The 22449-nt window shown below is 41.2% G+C and overlaps 1 protein-coding gene across 1 annotated transcript in view; it reads left to right on the top strand.

Annotated features, from left to right (window-relative positions):
* The window catches only part of GPATCH1 (G-patch domain containing 1), a 198769-nt gene that overhangs the window by 128102 nt on the left and 48218 nt on the right, over window positions 1-22449 (top strand). Inside the window, exons 17-18 of the mRNA XM_053701540.1 lie at window positions 186-305; window positions 6704-6828. Coding sequence (XP_053557515.1) covers window positions 186-305; window positions 6704-6828 — 245 coding nt within the window. The remainder of the gene's footprint in view (window positions 1-185; window positions 306-6703; window positions 6829-22449) is intronic.

Here is a 22449-nt window from a genome sequence, read left to right as displayed (position 1 = left end):
ATGAGTAATGTAATTGTAACATTGTAAGTGCTTTTATTTTGTGTTTTGCCATGCTTGAACCTCAAAAAAATAAATCACAGGTAGGCAGAGATCAAATTCCCATAGACAGAGGTGTGGTGTCCTGGATTAAATGTTTATTTTCCCTTGTTTAAGGTTAATAAAATAAATCTGCATTGTCCTCACAGAGCCTGCCACACCAGCAAATGAGCCTGCGCCCTTTACACTACCAGAAGTAAGGGACACTCAAAAACAAATGGGCATAGAGGAAGAATTTGGTCCCAAGCTGCCCCCAGCATTGCCTTCAAGTAAGTTTATTCAGTTTACAGCCACTTCCTAGTAGTGATTTTATTTCATACCTGTTTAGTTTAAAGGGACAGTAAGGTCAAAATGAAACTGTCATGGTTCAGAGAGAGCATACAGTTTTAAACAAGTTTTCATTTTATTGCACGTATATTTCTTCTGTTAAGTGTGATCAGTCCACGGGTCATCATTACTTCTGGGATATTACTCCTCCCCAACAGGAAGTGCAAGAGGATTCACCCAGCAGAGCTGCATATAGCTCCTCCCCTCTACGTCACTCCCAGTCATTCTCTTGCACCCAACGACTAGATAGGATGTGTGAGAGGACTATGGTGATTATACTTAGTTTTATATCTTCAATCAAAAGTTTGTTATTTTAAAATAGCACCTGAGTGTGTTATTATCTCTCTGGCAGAGTTTGAAGAAGAATCTACCAGAGTTTTTGTTATGATTTTAGCCGGAGTAGTTAAGATCATATTGCTGTTTCTCGGCCATCTGAGGAGAGGTAAACTTCAGATCAGGGGACAGCGGGCAGATGAATCTGCATAGAGGTATGTAGCAGTTTTTATTTTCTGACAATGGAATTGATGAGAAAATCCTGCCATACCGATATAATGTCATGTATGTATACTTTACACTTCAGTATTCTGGGGAATGGTACTTCACTAGAATTACACTGTAAGAAATACATAAAGCTGTTTAATAACTAGAGATTATGTTTAACGTTTTTGCTGGAATGTAAAATCGTTTTCATTTACTGAGGTACTGAGTGAATAAATGTTTGGGCACTATTTTTCCACTTGGCAGTTGCTTAATCTGTTTTTCTGACAGTTTCTGTTCTCCCTCACTGCTGTGTGTGAGGGGGAGGGGCCGTTTTTTTGGCGCTTTTACTGCATCAAATATTTCAGTCAGCAACTCATTGTATTCCCTGCATGATCCGGTTCATCTCTACAGAGCTCAGGGGTCTTCAAAACTTATTTTGAGGGAGGTAATTTCTCTCAGCAGAGCTGTGAGAATTATAGTTTGACTGAGATAAAAAACGTTTATTCTGTAATTTGTTTCCTGCTTTCAGAATTTGTTATCTTTGCTAATGGGATTAAACCTTTGCTAAAGTTGTGTTGTTTACAAGGATTGAGGCTATAACTGTTTCAATTTATTAATTTTCAACTGTCATAGATCTTCTGTGCTTCTTAAAGGCACAGTACGTTTTAATATTATTCTAATTGAATTGTATTTCCAAGTTGCAAGTTTATTTGCTAGTGTGTTAAACATGTCTGATTCAGAGGATGATACCTGTGTCATTTGTTGCAATGCCAAAGTGGAGCCCAATAGAAATGTATGTACTAACTGTATTGATGCTACTTTAAATAAAAGTCAATCTGTACAAATTGAACAAATTTCACCAAACAACGAGGGGAGAGTTATGCCGACTAACTCGCCTCACGTGTCAGTACCTACATCTCCCGCTCAGAGGGAGGTGCGTGATATTGTAGCGCCGAGTACATCTGGGCGGCCATTACAAATCACATTACAGGATATGGCTACTGTTATGACTGAGGTTTTGGCTAAATTACCAGAACTAAGAGGTAAGCGTGATCACTCTGGGGTGAGAACAGAGTGCGCTGATAATATTAGGGCCATGTCAGACACTGCGTCACAGGTGGCAGAACATGAGGACGGAGAACTTCATTCTGTGGGTGACGGTTCTGATCCAAACAGACTGGATTCAGATATTTCAAATTTTAAATTTAAACTGGAAAACCTCCGTGTATTACTAGGGGAGGTGTTAGCGGCTCTGAATGATTGTAACACAGTTGCAATACCAGAGAAAATGTGTAGGTTGGATAAATATTTTGCGGTACCGACGAGTACTGAGGTTTTTCCTATACCTAAGAGACTTACTGAAATTGTTACTAAGGAGTGGGATAGACCCGGTGTGCCGTTCTCACCCCCTCCGATATTTAGAAAAATGTTTCCAATAGACGCCACCACAAGGGACTTATGGCAAACGGTCCCTAAGGTGGAGGGAGCAGTTTCTACCTTAGCTAAGCGTACCACTATCCCGGTGGAGGATAGCTGTGCTTTTTCAGATCCAATGGATAAAAAATTAGAGGGTTACCTTAAGAAAATGTTTGTTCAACAAGGTTTTATATTGCAACCCCTTGCATGCATTGCGCCGATCACGGCTGCAGCGGCATTCTGGATTGAGTCTCTGGAAGAGAACATTGGTTCAGCTACTCTGGACGACATTACGGACAGGCTTAGAGTCCTTAAACTAGCTAATTCATTCATTTCGGAGGCCGTAGTACATCTTACTAAACTTACGGCGAAGAATTCAGGATTCGCCATTCAGGCACGCAGGGCGCTGTGGCTAAAATCCTGGTCAGCTGATGTTACTTCTAAGTCTAAATTGCTTAATATACCTTTCAAAGGGCAGACCTTATTCGGGCCCGGGTTGAAAGAGATTATCGCTGACATTACAGGAGGTAAAGGCCATGCCCTGCCTCAGGACAAAGCCAAAGCCAAGACTAGACAGTCTAATTTTCGTTCCTTTCGTAATTTCAAAGCTGGAGCAGCATCAACTTCCTCTGCACCAAAACAGGAAGGAGCTGTTGCTCGCTACAGACAAGGCTGGAAACCTAACCAGTCCTGGAACAAGGGCAAGCAGACTAGGAAACCTGCTGCTGCCCCTAAGACAGCATGAATTGAGGGCCCCCGATCTGGGATCGGATCTAGTGGGGGGCAGACTTTCTCTCTTCGCCCAGGCTTGGGCAAGAGATGTTCAGGATCCCTGGGCGCTAGAGATAATATCTCAGGGATACCTTCTGGACTTCAAATACTCTCCTCCAAGAGAGAGATTTCATCTGTCAAGATTGTCAACAATCCAGACAAAGAAAGAGGCGTTTCTACGCTGCGTACAAGAACTCTTGTTAATGGGAGTAATCCATCCAGTTCCACGATCGGAACAGGGACAGGGGTTTTACTCAAATCTGTTTGTGGTTCCCAAAAAAGAGGGAACTTTCAGACCAATCCTGGACTTAAAGATCCTAAACAAATTCCTAAGAGTTCCATCGTTCAAGATGGAGACTATTCGGACAATTTTACCTATGATCCAAGAGGGTCAGTACATGACCACTGTAGATTTAAAAGATACTTACCTTCACATACCGATTCACAAAGATCATTATCGGTACCTAAGGTTTGCCTTCCTAGACAGGCATTACCAGTTTGTGGCTCTTCCATTCGGATTGGCTACAGCTCCAAGAATCTTCACAAAGGTTCTGGGTGCTCTTCTGGCGGTACTAAGACCGCGGGGAATCTCGGTAGCTCCATACCTAGACGACATTCTGATACAAGCTTCAAGCTTTCAAACTGCCAAGTCTCATACAGAGTTAGTGCTGGCATTTCTAAGTTCACATGGATGGAAGGTGAACGAAAAGAAAAGTTCACTCGTTCCACTCACAAGAGTTCCCTTCCTGGGGACTCTTATAGATTCTGTAGAAATGAAGATTTACCTGACAGAGGACAGGCTAACAAGACTTCAAAGTGCTTGCCGCACCCTTCATTCCATTCAACACCCGTCAGTGGCTCAATGCATGGAGGGAATCGGCTTAATGGTAGCGGCAATGGACATAGTACCCTTTGCACGCTTACACCTCAGACCACTGCAACTGTGCATGCTAAGTCAGTGGAATGGGGATTACTCAGACTTATCCCCTTCTCTGAATCTGGATCAAGAGACCAGAAATTCTCTTCTATGGTGGCTTTCTCGGCCACATCTGTCCAGGGGGATGCCATTCAGCAGACCAGACTGGACAATTGTAACAACAGACGCCAGCCTTCTAGGTTGGGGTGCCGTCTGGAATTCTCTGAAGGCTCAGGGACAATGGAGTCAGGAGGAGAGTCTCTTGCCAATAAACATTCTGGAATTGAGAGCAGTTCTCAATGCCCTCCTGGCTTGGCCCCAGTTGACAACTCGGGGGTTCATCAGGTTTCAGTCGGACAACATCACGACTGTAGCTTACATCAACCATCAGGGAGGGACAAGAAGCTCCCTAGCTATGATGGAAGTATCAAAGATAATTCTCTGGGCAGAGTCTCACTCTTGCCACCTGTCAGCAATCCACATCCCGGGAGTGGAGAACTGGGAGGCGGATTTCTTAAGTCGTCTGACTTTTCATCCGGGGGAGTGGGAACTTCATCCGGAGGTCTTTGCCCAAATACTTCGACGTTGGGGCAAACCAGAGATAGATCTCATGGCGTCTCGACAGAACGCCAAGCTTCCTCGTTACGGGTCCAGATCCAGGGATCCAGGAGCAGTCCTGATAGATGCTCTGACAGCACCTTGGGACTTCAGGATGGCTTACGTGTTTCCACCCTTCCCGTTGCTTCCGCGATTGATTGCCAGAATCAAACAAGAGAGAGCATCAGTGATTCTAATAGCACCTGCGTGGCCACGCAGGACTTGGTATGCAGACCTGGTGGACATGTCATCCTGTCCACCTTGGTCTCTACCTCTGAAACAGGACCTTCTGATACAGGGTCCCTTCAAACATCAAAATCTAACTTCTCTGAAGCTGACTGCTTGGAAATTGAACGCTTGATTTTATCAAGACGTGGGTTTTCTGAGTCAGTTATTGATACCTTAATACAGGCTAGGAAACCTGTTACCAGAAAGATTTACCATAAGATATGGCGTAAATACCTATATTGGTGTGAATCCAAAGGTTACTCTTAGAGTAAGGTTAGGATTCCTAGGATATTGTCTTTTCTACAAGAAGGTTTAGAAAAGGGTTTATCTGCTAGTTCATTAAAGGGACAGATCTCAGCTCTGTCCATTCTGTTACACAAACGTCTGTCAGAAGTTCCTGACGTCCAGGCTTTTTGTCAGGCTTTGACCAGGATTAAGCCTGTGTTTAAAACTGTTGCTCCACCATGGAGTTTAAACCTTGTTCTTAATGTTTTTCAGGGCGTTCCGTATGAACCCCTTCATTCCATTGATATAAAGTTGTTATCTTGGAAAGTTCTATTTTTAATGGCTATTTCCTCGGCTCGAAGAGTCTCTGAATTATCAGCCTTACATTGTGATTCTCCTTATTTGATTTTTCATTCGGATAAGGTAGTCCTGCGTACTAAACCTGGGTTCTTACCTAAGGTAGTTACTAACAGGAATATCAATCAAGAGATTGTTGTTCCTTCTTTATGCCCAAATCCTTCTTCAAAGAAGGAACGTCTACTGCACAACCTGGATGTAGTCCGTGCTCTAAAATTTTACTTACAGGCAACTAAGGAATTTCGACAAACGTCTTCTCTGTTTGTCATTTACTCTGGGCAGAGGAGAGGTCAAAAAGCTTCCGCTACCTCTCTTTCTTTTTGGCTTCGTAGCATAATTCGTTTAGCTTATGAGACTGCTGGACAGCAGCCTCCTGAAAGAATTACAGCTCATTCTACTAGAGCTGTGGCTTCCACTTGGGCCTTCAAGAATGAGGCCTCTGTTGAACAGATTTGCAAGGCTGCAACTTGGTCTTCGCTTCATACTTTTTCCAAATTTTACAAATTTGACACTTTTGCTTCATCGGAGGCTATTTTTGGGAGAAAGGTTCTTCAGGCAGTGGTTCCTTCTGTATAAAGAGCCTGCCTATCCCTCCCGTCATCCGTGTACTTTTGCTTTGGTATTGGTATCCCAGAAGTAATGATGACCCGTGGACTGATCACACTTAACAGAAGAAAACATAATTTATGCTTACCTGATAAATTCCTTTCTTCTGTAGTGTGATCAGTCCACGGCCCGCCCTGTTTTTAAGGCAGGTAAATATTTTTTAATTTATACTCCAGTCACCACTTCACCCTTGGCTTTTCCTTTCTCGTTGGTCCTTGGTCGAATGACTGGGAGTGACGTAGAGGGGAGGAGCTATATGCAGCTCTGCTGGGTGAATCCTCTTGCACTTCCTGTTGGGGAGGAGTAATATCCCAGAAGTAATGATGACCCGTGGACTGATCACACTACAGAAGAAAGGAATTTATCAGGTAAGCATAAATTATGTTGCTTCTTGTCATTGGCTCAGCAAATGTGCTCAACTACCTCCCAGTGCAATGTTCCTTCTTCAGCAAAGGATACCAAGCGAATGAAGCAAATTAGATAATAGTTTCAAATTGGAAAGTAGTTTAAAATTGTATGCTCAATTGGAATCATAAAGAAAAAATTTGGGTTTCATGTCCTTTTAATAAAAATGTCTTAATAAAAGATAATCCAGTAATACGTATACTTATGCTGTACCTATCATTAAAGGAATAAGCTTTCTTAACCTTATTAACCTTTCTTTCTGTTTGTTAATATTAAACTTCTGCTTCTTAGATGCAGTGACACAACTACACAGCTCATTGTGTGTTCTTTCCCTTGCAGCATCTACTGGGATATCCAATGCTGAGCCCTTACTAAATGCAGAGGAGTCCTTTAAAAAGCAGAAACAAAAGAAGCATAAAGAGAAGCACAAAATGAAAAAAGAACGTAAACACAAGAAAGATAAGGTAATGCTGTTTACACATGTCATTTTTAGACCTGTGCACAAAGCCAGATCTTTATGTGTAGCACAATTAAACCCTTTGCTATAGGAATTTCAGAGAAAAACTTGCACAAATGACTGGAGAATGTTTAGCATTATTGCTATCACTCTATTTAAACAGAAATTGAGCTTTTAAATTTACCTATGAAAACAATATATTTTTTAAAGTAGATAACCCAAGGTATTGATCTAGGCCCATTTTGGTATAATTGATGCCACCATTTGGGTGCCAGATACGATCATATAAAAAAAAATGTTTAAACTATATCACAAACTTTTGGTTTCTCACTGAAATTATTTACACACAACTATTGCAGACATATGACAAATGGTTGTAAAAGCTTCTCTGGGATCCCCTTTGTTTAGAAATGGCAGACATGCATGGCTTTGCCATTGCTTTTTGGCAATTAGAATGCCATTGATTGCAGCTGCGCACCACACTTCTAGTATTCCTGGCAGTGAAGAGGTTAATCCGGCAGTTTGTAAAGTTCATTTTTGATCCAGAGTAGAGATTACCCTCCCACCTGACACCTCCCACTCGTTGATCACTACCTAATCCCTCCCAAACAGCTCTCTCCCTCACCCTTATACATAAGAGCTTCAATAAAAGACAAGTACTAGATCATATTTGCCCATAACAGTAGCAATGAGATCTAAGTTCTAAGTGAGATATGAGCTTATAATACAATTGACCTATATCTATATGAAGAGATAAATGAACATGTAGGAAAAAAATTTTAATTAGAGGAAATATGTTGTTTTACCTATCTTATGCTTGTTACATGTAGGACATGTAACAAGCATAAGATAGTTAAATAACATGAAAAATAATAGTTTGTGACATAGGTAAAACAACATATTTCCTCTAATTAAAAAAATCTATATTCCTCATTTTCTAAACTAAAGAAAAAAAGCAAAGAAAAAGAAAACAAAACCTTACAACCAAGTCTAAACATGCGGTTAACATCTCACTCTATAAATGTATGTGTGCTAACATAGCTTTAAAAACCACAGTATGTAGTATAAAAATGAAAAAAAAAAAAGATGATTCTCCTGAGCACTGCCGACACATTACATGTGTTTCCCACAAGGTAAGTATACTCTGAGGTTAATTATATCTTTTGTTATGTCAAGAATAATCATTAGCTAGGGATTATGCATGATCTCATGTAAAGAAAAGGTCAGGTTTACTTAATCTAATATCTGATACATCAAAGCAATATAGACGTGGTCTATGAAATAACTTATCAAGAGGACATAAGCAATAAATCACATTACATAGAGAATCTATGAATTCTTATACTCATGATTATGCCTGAGTAGAAATCCCAATGTTTCAGCAACTAGCTAGAACATAGCTAGTTTTTATTTTTATTTGTAAAGTTTGTTTGTGAATTTGTATCTAGTTATATGTAAGGAGTAGATTAGGTTAAACCATCAACATATTCCAATGGAGTGAGAAAAGAAAACCTATATTAGAGCATAAAATTGGCAGCCAACAGGGCTAAAACTTGAATAAGTGATTAATTCCTATCAAAATACAGGGGAAGTCTATTGCAGTCAAACATCGTTATAGTAGATAATTAAAGACAGAAAAGCCTTATATTTACAGTGGGTGGCTTTTAATTTGACCAAAGTCACAAACAATAACTATAGCATTCAATAAGATCGTCCAAACGTGCTCAGCCAATACCTTATTTCAACCACACGCTCAGTGTTTTTGCAGATATATAGGATTTATGTCTTTCAGAAAAATACCAGAGAAGGAGCTTAGGGACTCTTATCATATAGATGCTTGAGAATGAAAAATGGAGAGCCCCTTTCATATATTGTACAGAGTACAAAATATTGGATGCAAAGGAGGTGGAATTGGAATTGATCCGTAATGCTCTGACTCTGCTCCATTCATGAAGACTCTCCACATACCACTCCTCCTCTAACCAAGTTGGTCCCAAAGGCACACAGGTCAAGTTCCAATTTGAGTAGTAAAGTACAGCGAGTAAATCGGAAGCAAGTGCCATCAATTCTGTCAGGTAGGTCTCCATTGACACGTAGATCTCGGTGTGGGTGTCCGCCTCCAGAGCACTGGGTCTCAATGATCCAAGAGAGGAGACACCCAGGCCATTAAAATAAGAATCCGGCATTGGATCCTCCAGGCATTCTGCATGGAGATAAGATGTGTCAAGTTTCTATGCAGGAAACTGTCTTGATCATGCTCATGTGTGGCCAAAATAGGTTTGGCCATTTTAAATTAGGGATGCACCGAAATGAAAATTGTGGACCGAAACCGAAAATTCAGGATGCCCTTGGCCGAAAACCGAAACCAAAAATGACTTTTTTTCCCAACAAATATGACACCTCATTCATTTTTAAGGTAGTATAACACACTTCATTAATTTTCTACAAACATGACACCCTTAATTAATTTCTTAAGTCAGTATGGCACCCCCTCATTGATTTTTTTATTTTATCATACAAATTACAATATGACACCCTTAATTTCTTTATGACACCCTTCCACTTTTTGCATCAAATATGACACCTCATTCATTTTTAAGGAAGTATGACACACTTCATTAATTTTTTTTAAAAACAATATTGCCAATTTGTGCAATAAATATGACAATCCTCATTCATACTGACTTAACTGAGTGTTATTATAGAAACATGTCACATTTCTCCAACATTGGTGTGTCCAGTCCACGGCGTCATCCATAACTTGTGGGAATATCTCTTCCCCAACAGGAAATGGCAAAGAGTACAGCAAAAGCTGTCCATATAGTCCCTCCTAGGCTCCGCCCACCCCAGTCATTTTCTTTGCCGTTGCACAGGCAACATCTCCACGGAGATGGTGAAGAGTATGTGGTGTTTAGTTGTAGTTTTTTATTCTACTATCAAGAGTTTGTTATTTTAAAATAGTGCTGGTATGTACTGTTTACTCTGAAACAGAAAAAGATGAAGAGTTCTGTTTGTGAGAGGAATATGATTTTAGCAGCAGTAACTAAAATCGTTTGCTGTTTCCACAGAGGACTGTTGAGATGAAATAACTTTAGTTGGGGGAAACAGTTAGCAGACTTTTCTGCTTAAGGTATGACTAGCCATTTTTCCAACAAGACTGTGTAATGCTGGAAGGCTGTCATTTCCCCTCATGGGGACCGGTAAGCCATTTTCTTAGTCTCAAACAGAATAAAGGGCTTAATATGGGCTATAAAACTGGTAGACACTTTTATGGGCAAGATCAATTGCTTTATTTGGGCATTTTATAAAGCTTGATGTTGATATTCACACTTATAAACTTTGGGGAACGTTTTTTTAACGTCAGGCACTGGTTTAGACACCTTTTCAGTCAGGAAGGGCCTTCCCTGTAGTAGGCTGAGCCTCATTTTCGCGCCATTACTGCACAGTTACTTTTGAGAGCAGGACATGCAGCTGCATGTGTGTGGGTCTGAAAGTTGTTGAAAAGGTTCCTAGAAGGCTTCATTTGGTATCGTATACCCCCTGGGTTTGGTAAAGTCGCAGCAAAGGCTGTAGCTGGGACTGTAGAGGGGTTAAAACTGTAACCGGCTCCGGTTTCTTCATTTTAAGGGTTAAAGGTCTCAAATTTAGTGTGCAATGCTTTGAATGCTTTAAGACACTGTGGTGAAAATTTGGTTAAGTTTGAACAATTCCTTCATAGTTTTTCACATATTCAGTAATAAAGTGTGCACTGTTTAAAATTTAAAGTGACAGTAACGGTTTTGTTTAAAAACGTTTTTTGTACTTTATTGACAAGTTTAAGCCTGTTTAACATGTCTGTGCCTTCAGATAAACTATGTTCTGTATGTATGGAAGCCAATGTGTCTCCCCCTTCAAAATTGTGTGATAATTGTGCCATAGCGTCCAAACAAAGTAAGGACAGTACTGCCACAGATAGTAAAGTTGCCCAAGATGATTCATCAGATGAAGGGAGTAGACATAGTTCTACATCATCTCCTTCTGTGTCTACACCAGTTTTGCCCACGCAGGAGACCCCTAGTACTTCTAGCGCGCCAATGCTTATTACTATGCAACAATTGACGGCAGTAATGGATAACTCCATAGCAAATATTTTATCCAAAATGCCTGCATATCAGAGAAAGCGCGATTGCTCTGTTTTAAACACTGTAGAGCAGGAGGGCGCTGATGATAATTGCTCTGTCATACCCTCACACCAATCTGAAGGGGCCATGAGGGAGGTTTTGTCAGATGGGGAAATTTCAGATTCAGGTAGAATTTCTCAACAGGCAGAACCTGATGTTGTGACATTTAAATTTAAATTAGAGCATCTCCGCGCACTGCTTAAGGAGGTGTTATCTACTCTGGATGATTGTGACAACCTGGTCATTCCAGAAAAATTGTGCAAGATGGACAAGTTCCTAGAGGTTCCTGTGCACCCCGACGCTTTTCCTATACCCAAGCGGGTGGCGGACATAGTGAATAAGGAGTGGGAGAAGCCCGGCATACCTTTTGTTCCCCCTCCTATATTTATTTCCTATGGTCGACCCCAGAAAGGACTTATGGCAGACAGTCCCTGAGGTCGAGGGGGCAGTTTCTACACTAGCCAAGCGCACTACTATTCCTATCGAGGATAATTGTGCTTTCAAAGATCCTATGGATAAAAAATTGGAGGGTTTGCTTAAAAAGATTTTTGTACAGCAAGGTTACCTCCTGCAACCTATTTCGTGCATCATTCCTGTCACTACAGCAGCGTGGTTCTGGTTCGAGGAACTAGAAAAGTCGCTCAGTAGAGAGACTCCGTATGAGGAGGTTATGGACAGAGTTCACGCACTTAAGTTAGCTAATTCCTTTATTTTAGATGCCGCTTTGCAGTTAGCTAGATTAGCGGCGAAAAATTCTGGGTTTGCAATTGTGGCGCGCAGAGCGCTCTGGCTAAAGTCTTGGTCAGCGGATGTATCTTCCAAGACAAAATTGCTTAATATCCCTTTCAAGGGTAAAACTCTTTTTGGGCCAGAATTGAAAGAGATTATCTCAGACATCACTGGGGGTAAGGGCCACGCCCTCCCACAAGATAGGCCTTTCAAAGCCAAGAATAAGTCTAATTTTCGTTCCTTTTGCAATTTCAGGAACGGACCGGCCTCCAACTCTGCAGCCTCTAGACAAGAGGGTAATGCTTCGCAAACCAAACCAGCTTGGAAACCGATGCAAGGCTGGAACAAGGGTAAGCAGGCCAAGAAACCTGCTGCTGCTAACAAAACAGCATGAAGGAGTAGCCCCCGATCCGGGACCGGATCTAGTAGGGGGCAGACTCTCTCTCTTCGCTCAGGCTTGGGCAAGAGATGTTCAGGACCCCTGGGCACTAGAAATAGTTTCTCATGGTTATCTTCTGGAATTCAAGGAACTACCCCCAAGGGGAAGGTTCCACATGTCTCACTTATCTTCAAACCAAATAAAGAGACAGGCATTCTTACATTGTGTAGAAGACCTGTTAAAAATGGGAGTGATACACCCAGTTCCAACCGTGGAACAAGGAATGGGGTTTTACTCAAATCTGTTTGTGGTTCCCAAAAAAGAGGGAACCTTCAGACCAATTCTGGATTTAAAGATCCTAAACAAATTTCTCAGAGTGCCATCGTTCAAAATGGAAACCATTCGAACGATTTTACCTACAATCCAGGAGGGTCAATTTATGACTACCGTGGATCTAAAGGATGCGTATCTACATATTCCTATCCACAAAGATCATCATCAGTTCCTAAGGTTCGCCTTTCTGGACAAACATTACCAGTTTGTGGCTCTCCCATTCGGGCTAGCCACTGCTCCAAGGATTTTCACAAAGGTACTCGGGTCCCTTCTAGCGGTTCTAAGACCAAGGGGCATTGCAGTGGCACCTTACTTGGACGACATTCTGATACAAGCGTCGTCTCTTTCAAAGGCAAAGACTCACACAGACATCGTTCTGGCCTTTCTCAGATCTCATGGATGGAAAGTGAACATAGAAAAAAGTTCCCTGTCTCCGTCGACAAGAGTTCCTTTCTTGGGGACAATAATAGATTCTTTAGAAATGAAGATTTTCCTGACAGATGTCAGAAAGTCAAAACTTCTAAGCGCTTGTCAAGTTCTTCATTCTGTTCCACGTCCTTCCATAGCTCAGTGCATGGAAGTAGTAGGGTTGATGGTTGCAGCAATGGACATAGTTCCTTTTGCGCGAATTCATCTAAGACCATTACAACTGTGCATGCTGAAACAGTAGAATGGGGACTATACAGACTTGTCTCTAGTGATTCAAGTAGATCAGAAGACCAGAGACTCACTCTGTTGGTGGCTAACCCAGGACTACCTGTCCCAGGGAATGAGTTTCCGCAGACCAGAGTGGGTCATCGTCACGACCGACGCCAGTCTAGTGGGCTGGGGCGCGGTCTGGAACTCCCTGAAAGCTCAGGGGCTATGGTCTCGGGAAGAGTCTCTTCTCCCGATAAACATTCTGGAACTGAGAGCGATATTCAATTCTCTCAAGGCTTGGCCTCAACTAGCAAAGGCCAGATTCATAAGATTCCAATCAGACAACATGACGACTGTTGCTTACATCAACCATCAGGGGGGGAACAAGGAGTTCCCTGGCGATGAGAGAAGTGACCAAAATCATAAAATGGGCGGAGGATCACTCCTGCCACCTATCTGCGATCCACATCCCAGGAGTGGAAAACTGGGAGGCGGATTATCTGAGTCGTCAGACATTCCATCCGGGGGAGTGGGAACTTCTCCCGGAGATATTTGCCCAGTTGACTCAATTATGGGGCATTCCAGACATGGATCTGATGGCGTCTCGTCAGAACTTCAAGGTTCCTTGCTACGGGTCCAGATCCAGGGATCCCAAGGCGACTCTAGTGGATGCATTAGTAGCGCCTTGGACCTTCAACCTAGCTTATGTGTTTCCACCGTTTCCTCTCATTCCCAGGCTGGTAGCCAGGATCAAGCAGGAGAGGGCCTCGGTGATCTTGATAGCTCCTGCGTGGCCACGCAGGACTTGGTATGCAGACCTGGTGAATATGTCATCGGCTCCACCATGGAAGCTACCTTTGAGACAGGATCTTCTAGTACAAGGTCCATTCGAACATCCAAATCTAGTTTCCCTTCAGCTAACGGCTTGGAAATTGAACGCTTGATTTTATCTAAGCGTGGGTTTTCGGATTCTGTAATAGATACTCTGATACAAGCCAGAAAACCTGTAACTAGGAAGATTTACCATAAAATATGGAAAAGATATATCTGTTGGTGTGAATCCAAGGGATTCTCATGGAGTAAGATCAAAATTCCTAGGATCCTTTCTTTTCTCCAAGAAGGTTTGGATAAGGGATTATCAGCGAGTTCTCTAAAGGGACAGATTTCTGCTTTATCTGTCTTATTACACAAACGACTGGCAGCTGTGCCTGATGTTCAAGCTTTTGTTCAGGCTTTGGTCAGGATCAAGCCTGTTTACAGACCTTTGACTCCTCCCTGGAGTCTGAATTTAGTTCTTTCAGTTCTTCAAGGGGTTCCGTTTGAACCTCTACATTCCATAGATATCAAGATGTTATCTTGGAAAGTTCTGTTTTTGGTTGCTATTTCTTCTGCTAGAAGAGTTTCTGAGTTATCTGCTCTGCAGTGTAATCTGCCCTATCTGGTGTTCCATTCAGATAAGGTTGTTTTGCGTACTAAACCTGGTTTCCTTCCAAAGGTTGTTTCCAACAAGAATATTAACCAGGAAATAGTTGTGCTTTCTTTGTGTCCGAATCCAGTTTCAAAGAAGGAACGTTTGTTACACAATCTAGATGTAGTTCGTGCTTTAAAGTTCTATTTAGAAGCAACAAAGGATTTCAGACAAACGTCGTCTCTGTTTGTTGTTTATTCTGGCAAGAGGAGAGGTCAAAAAGCTACTGCTACCTCTCTTTCCTTTTGGCTGAAAAGCATCATCCGATTGGCTTACGAGACTGCCGGACGGCAGCCTCCTGAACGCATCACAGCTCACTCTACTAGGGCTGTGGCTTCCACATGGGCCTTTAAGAACGAGGCTTCTGTTGATCAGATATGTAAGGCAGCGACTTGGTCTTCCCTGCACACTTTTGCCAAATTCTACAAATTTGATACTTTTGCTTCTTCGGAGGCTATTTTTGGGAGAAAGGTTTTGCAAGCCGTGGTGCCTTCCGTTTAGGCAACCTGATTTGTTCCCTTCCTTCATCCGTGTCCTAAAGCTTTGGTATTGGTTCCCACAAGTTATGGATGACGCCGTGGACCGGACACACCAATGTTGGAGAAAACAGAATTTATGCTTACCTGATAAATTACTTTCTCCAACGGTGTGTCCGGTCCACGGCCCGCCCTGGTTTTTTAATCAGGTTTGATGAATTTATTTCTTTAAATACAGTCACCACGGCACCCTATAGTTTCTCCTGTTTTTCTCCTGTCCGTCGGTCGAATGACTGGGGTGGGCGGAGCCTAGGAGGGACTATATGGACAGCTTTTGCTGTACTCTTTGCCATTTCCTGTTGGGGAAGAGATATTCCCACAAGTTATGGATGACGCCGTGGACCGGACACACCGTTGGAGAAAGTAATTTATCAGGTAAGCATAAATTCTGTTTTTTATAAAAATGAATGCAGCATCAAATGTTAAAAACCATGGACGAGAAATGCCATATATTTTGTATGTAACTTAGGGAAATGCCATGGCTATTGTAAAACTAAGCAGAAGGGTCCGTTTCACTAAGCCTAGAAGACCACCCTTCGCCTTCCCAATCAGAAAAAAAAAATATATACGTTGCATGATTTCCAAGTGCCCTGGTGTAGCGGGGTGTGGTATAGTAATTGTTAAAAATCGCGTGCATGTATGTTAAACAGGGTCCAGGAATTTGACTGAAGCCCTGACGCGTGCGGGCAGGAATTTATGACGCGGCATGCATGCGCATTCAAAGGAAGTGACACGGTTCTCTGTTTTGTCCGAACACAAGTTCCTGGTATAAATAAAAGACGTGCTGGAAGCGCACTAAGGGCAGAAGCTGCATCGCATCCCTCCTCCCTCACAGCCTACCACATTTGTCCATATAACCAGATGTTTTCATTATTTCTAAGGGGGAATAATTTTCGGCCGGTTTGCCCCTCTTTCGGCCAAAATGGGATAGGCCCATTTTCGGCCGAAAATTTTGGTTGCCGAAATTTCGGTGCATCCCTAATTTTAATAACTATCTGTATCTCTTCACAGAGATCTTAACAAGTATATAGCAAATCATCCTAAGAAGGCAAATACAATGCAGATAGTTTCTTGATCAAATAATCTGTGCAGGTCAACATGTTTAACTTCAGGCTAAGAAAGGTATTTAGCTCTGATACACATGACTGTCTCAGGCATCTGTCGTTGCAGTAGAAAATTCCAATTTGAAATTATGTCTTCCAGGGTAGAGAAGATGCCCAAAACTATCTGCTGTAGTTCCTGGGCACTAGTTCTGTCAAGGGATATGCAGATTGCCAAAGATAGCTGCAGAATGATGTGTTTAGCATACACTTGGCTGAGATTCAGCAGTTTGCTGCCATCTTGATGTGACACCCAACGGAAGCCCCCCCTTTTCTTTTCTCCTGCAGTGTAGTGATCCCCCCTCAAACAGCCATTTTCAGAGTTTAATAACGCATTAAATGAACAGTAAACACATAGAAACCAGTATATAAAATGTTTAGTTATGCACATTCCTGTCCTCCAACTCATTGCTCGACCCCCCTGCAATCTGGCTTCCGTCCCCAACACTCAACTGAGACTGCCCTCACCAAGGTTACTAACGATCTCCTTTCTGCTAAAAACAAAGGCTACTACTCTATACTCATCTTACTGGACCTCTCTGCTGCCTTCGACACTGTTGACCATCCCCTTCTCCTACAGACTCTCAGCTCTTTTGGGGTCTGTGACACTGCCCTCTCCTGGATTCACTCTTATCTCTCTAACAGATCCTTCTCCATCTCTCTTCTGCTGGTGACTCCTCCTCTCTTTTGCCTCTGTCTGTTGGAGTACCTCAAGGCTCTGTCCTGGGTCCTCTACTCTTCTCTATTTACACTTCTTCACTGGGTAACCTTATCAACAGCTATGGCTTCAGCTATCATCTCTATGCTGACGATAACCAGATCTACCTTTCCACCCCTGCACTCTCTCCTTCTGTCAATTCTCACATCTGCGACTGCTTATCTGGCATTTCCTCCTGGATGGCCTCTCACCACCTAAGTATAAACATGTCCAAGACCGAACTACTTCTAATTCCCCCCTCTAACTCTACTCCAGTTTCTAATTTTTCCATCACTGTTGGCGGCACCACTATCTAACCATCACCCCAAGTCCGCTGCCTTGGAGTCACGCTTGACTCAAATCTGTCCTTCATTTCCCACATCCAATTGCTCTCTTCATCCTGCCGCAACCACCTACGCAATATCTCCAAAATGTGTCAGTTTCTAAGTGCTGAAACCACAACTTACTAACTGGCCTCCCTCTCTCCCGCCTCTCTCCCCTCCAATCCATCCTAAATGCATCTACCGGACTAATCCACCTCTCTCGACGCTCTGTTTCTGCTGCACCTCTCTGTGAGTCCCTTCACTGGCTCCCCATTCACAACAGAGTTAAATTTAAAATTCTCACCCTGACCTACAAAGCCCTGACCAATGTTGCCCCACCCTACCTGTCCTCAACATATACACTCTTGCCCACCCCCTAAGATCCAACAAGACTTGCTTCTGGCGTCCTCTACCATCACCTCCTCTCATGCTAGACTACAGGACTTCTCTCGTGCGGCACCAACCCTCTGGAACGCACTTCCTCGTGCTGTCAGACTTGCCCCTAACCTCTCCTCTATTAAACGTTCCCTAAAGACCTTTCTGTTCAGGGAAGCTTATCACCCGACTTATTAACATACTAACTTCACTTAACTAACAGCTGCCCTCTATCTCCTCACTAATATCATTCTAACCTTTGCAGTCCCCACCTCCTGTTTCCCATCCTACCCATCTAGATTGTAAGTTCCCACAGGAATAGGGCCCTCAATTCCCCCTGTTTTTGTCTGTAAAATTTTGTCTTATCGTATTGTTTCTCCATTGTACTGTTATCCTTGTACCCATGGGCAGCACTGCGGAATCTGTTGGCGCTTTATAAATAAAGAATAATAATAATCATGAAAAAACTTTGCAATATATTTTCATTATTTACTTTGTCCACTTTTCATGTAATCGAGCTCTGAAAATTAAGCAATTTCTAATATTTAGAACTTGAAATGCAACCTGCTGACTTTAAGGCTAACTCTGCTAAATATCTGTCCCTAATTGGCTGTAACTGAAAACCTCTGCAAATAAATGCATTTTATACTAACTTTATGACCGTAGCTAGCCTGGTTGTCTGCTGTCTAAAGCCCAGATTGACTCCTCCAAATAAGGCAAATGGTGGGTCAAGCTATTGGAAAAATAATTGCAAAAAAAATTGTTAATTTGTTTTAAATACGTTAAGACTTGGCTGATATGTTATACAGTAACACAACAGAAATGTCATGTCATTACAAGGTATTTACTGTAAGCATTGTACTTGTGCTGTTATATTCAGAGAAAAGTTATAATGTGCTTGAAGTTACTCTCTCCAGGTTTAGGTACAGGTCAAACAAGAAACTGCATAAGCCAGTTTTAGGTTTACTTGTATACAGTGAATCACTTGTTTTATGCTGCATGTGGGCTAAAAAGGTTGTTTTAATTTCACCCCTTGTTTCTTGTCTGATTTCTAAAGAATGATCTCTTCCATGTTTAATGTCATGTCTGCTGAATTAGTATCACAGCTCTAAGTAGTTGTGCCTAAGGTCCTATATCCAATTACCCAAACATGACTATTTCCTTTAAAATAGTTTTTTATTTTGAAGATCATGTGAGCAACTAAATAGATTCTGCAGGTCAAAAAGGGAGTGGTTGTACGTGCATGTGCAGCTTGCCTAATTAAAGGTGCAGCAAACCCAAATCTTTTCATGATTCATATAGAGCATACAACTAAATTGGAAAGTTATTTAATATTACTTGCTCAGAGTCATGAAAGTTTAGTTGTGACTTTACTGTCCTTTGAATTTGTGAATTGTTTCAGTCAGTCCAGTTAGTCCAGTATGTTTAAATTTAGTCACTTGACCACTAAATGACAATGTTTTCCTTTTGTCACAAGCCTTTACGGTTGAAATCCTGGACTGCTGATTCTGGTTCTAAATATATTTTCTTAAGTAAAATGATGATGGTCCACAGTCGTCCATAACATATAGGATATATTTCCCACCACTAGGAGGAGGTCAAGAACCCATATCGGAGCTAAAATTCCCTCTCATCTCCCATCTCTCTCTTAGTTTTGTTCTTGGCCTCGTGGGAGATGGTTGAAAATAGAGGTTGTTCCAGCTACTTACTTATGGATTACAAATATGGAACTTAGACCTATGTGAGACCCATAGTCCCTGGGGAGTATAATTTACAAAGAAGGCAGAAAAGACTCTTCACAACAGCTGAATGATACAGGGACACAGGAATAGACTGTTATGTGCACAGCATTTCCCAAATGGGACTTCAGCCATAAATACTCTCAGGTGTCGCAGGGACTTGTCTCTAGCCTCCCTCTGTGGGACTCGGGTGTTTTCTTACTGCAATTCTTTGCAGTACTCGATAGCTGCCCTGGATAGGCTCTCTACTGGCTACTGCTGCAGCTGCGTTGACATGCCTGGTAAGCCAGTGGAAGGGTGCTTCGTAAGGTAAGTGACTTTAAAAAGCACACATACAGCCCAGAGGCTATTTGTAGGTACTCTGTCACAGGTGCAGCATAGCTAAGGGACTTAACCTGCTCTCCTCATGACACAGTCCCTAACGGTTCTGTCATCATTGGGAACATTATCAGGGAAGCCTCTTAACCCTTTGCAGCCCTCTGGCAAGTCTGGGGGCACTTTCAATATTTAGGTGTATGGCCCTTTAAGAAGACCAGCATTTGCTTAGTGCAATATGCGATTTTATAGAGGAGGCTCCGGTTATGCTGGGGACCAATGTATTGATATTGCTAAGGGATTATTATGCCTGGTGTACTAGTGTTTATTAAATTGGAACCAAAACTGTTTTTACTATATTATATAAACTCTGGCTTTTCTCCCAGCGGTAGCTCCGCCCCCTCAGTGTTCGAGGGCTTTTTCTCTATCAATCCGGAGCCTCAGCAACTGGATTCTTACTACAACAGTTTGGGCCAGAACCTAACCTTTTTTTTAGTGCCTGCCAGTCCCAGGAAGGGGGTGAGTACCCATACAGGAGCTGCTAGGGGGTACTTAAAGAGACATAAAGCCCACATTTTTTTCTTTTATGATTTAGAAAGAACGTGCAATTTTAAACAACTTTCCAATTTACTTATATAATCTAATTTGCTTCATTCTCTTGATATCCTTTGTTGAAAGGCATATCTAAATAGGCTCATTAGCTGCTGATTGGTGGCTGCACATAGATGTATTTTGTGATTGGCTCATCCATGTGCATTGCTTTTTCTTCAACAAAGGATATCTGAAGAATGAAGCAAATTAAATAATAGAAGTACATTGGAATGTTTAAAATTGTAATCTCTATCTGAATCATGAAAGAAAAATGTTGTTTGATGTCCCTTTAAGGGCTATATAATATTTATTGGGGATGTAGTGGTTTCTATACTGAGAGATAATTGAGGTGTCTGAGGGAGTGTAAACTTAGTTTAGAGGGCTCTCTACTAGGTATTATCTGTATATATATATATATATATAATATATATATAATATATATATATATATATATATATATATATATATATATATATATATATATATATATATATATATAGTGCCATTGCATACTTTATTATAAGTGAAAATCTGTCTCCACTGATATCTCTATTGAGGAGCCAGTTTCTGATATCCCTCTGTCTTCATATACATGTTTATTTTGCAAATATGTTTCAGTATGTTAGGTCACTCAAATCTGTGAGAATTGTATACCTTAAATGTTGCATACATGTCAGCCGCAACAATCTACTGTCAAGAGGAAATTCGCCTTGTACTTGTCACTCAGGGGGAAACTTCTGAAGCTAAAGATAACATATACAAAATAGTGACAGTTTGTTTAGCGGCTGTCCCCAAACTGTGTAAGCGTAAATCTGGGGATTTAACTCAATCACTTGAGGTAAATTTGCAAAATATTTCTTGTGCTGATAACCTAAAGGTTCAGATTTGAGAACATCCTTTCTTCTGATGTTTTTTCCAAGGACCTTTAGGCAACTGTACACCACAGCACATTCTTATGTGATCTACAGTGTACCCAATTAACTATAATATGTGCAATTATGTATTGTACTGAACATGACAACATATGTGCCATTACCATTTATTATAACTATCTGCGCTATTAATACTTATTTATAAGTCAATTAAGCATTGTACTCCCATTATTTCCAGGGGAGGTAAACAGATAGTTTTGTTATGTCAGTCTGCATTTTATATACTGTTGTACATGGCATTGCAACTGCATGTCAAGTTTGTGTCTCAGGACAATTTTTGATATTTGTATTCCAGGTCCATTATAACTCTCTTGCATATTTCATGAGTTATCAGAAGATTAGTTCTGGAGAGTGGTTTCTCCACAAAGAGAATTTTTTGATGGAAATTTCCCAGAAATACAGATTTGCAGAAATGTATTTGATGGCAGCCAACTGTAAAATTTGGCTAGAAGCTGGATTCTTTTACTGTGTTGTTTACGAAATGGTGTTACCTTGTAGATTAATACTAGTTTGTATTTCCTCCTATTGTTTTGCTCGCACAAGGGATTCTAAAGGGTCAAATGGGACTGAGGGCACGTCATATATTTGTGATAGTAGTGCAGAAAATGTTTGTTTTTGGATCTTCTTTGCAGACAGATTTATTGGCTTTTTAGATTTTCAATATTTTATATCAGGATCCATACTTTTACTTATTCCTTAGAACACTTACGCTGATATCGTGGTCACTGAATCAGTGGTTCTTAAAGGGACAGTCTAGTCAAAAATAAACTTTCATGATTCAGATAGGGAATGTAGTTTTAAACAACTTTCCAATTTACATTTATGATTAATTTTGTTTTGTTCTCATGGTATTCTTAGTTGAAAGCTAAACATAGGAAGGCTCATGTGCTCATTTCTTAGTCCTTGAAGGCTGCCTCTTATCTGAATGTTGACAGTTTTTCACAACTCATGTGTGCCATATAGATAACGTACTCACGCCCGTGGAGTTACCTATGAGTCAGCACTGATTGGCTAAAATGCTAAGTCTGTCAAAAGAACTAAAATAAGGGGGCAGTCTGCAAAGGCTTAGATACAAGGTAATCACAAAGGTAAAAAATTTATTAATATAATAGTGTTGTGTATGCAAAACTAGGGAATGGGTAATAAAGGGATTAGCTATCTTTTTAAATTATAACAATTTAGTGTAGACTGTCCCTTTAAGGCTATTTTTTTTTTTTTAGTAGAAGTAGTTTCTGCTGTTTGAAGATGTTGCCACCTTTGGCAACAGGTGTAAAGACAATAATTATATTTGGAATTCTGTATCTACTTTGCA

The sequence above is a fragment of the Bombina bombina genome, chromosome 1, assembly GCF_027579735.1.
Source record: "Bombina bombina isolate aBomBom1 chromosome 1, aBomBom1.pri, whole genome shotgun sequence".
In the NCBI taxonomy this organism is placed as follows: domain Eukaryota; kingdom Metazoa; phylum Chordata; class Amphibia; order Anura; family Bombinatoridae; genus Bombina; species Bombina bombina.
This window is presented reverse-complemented; position numbering and strand designations above follow the sequence as displayed.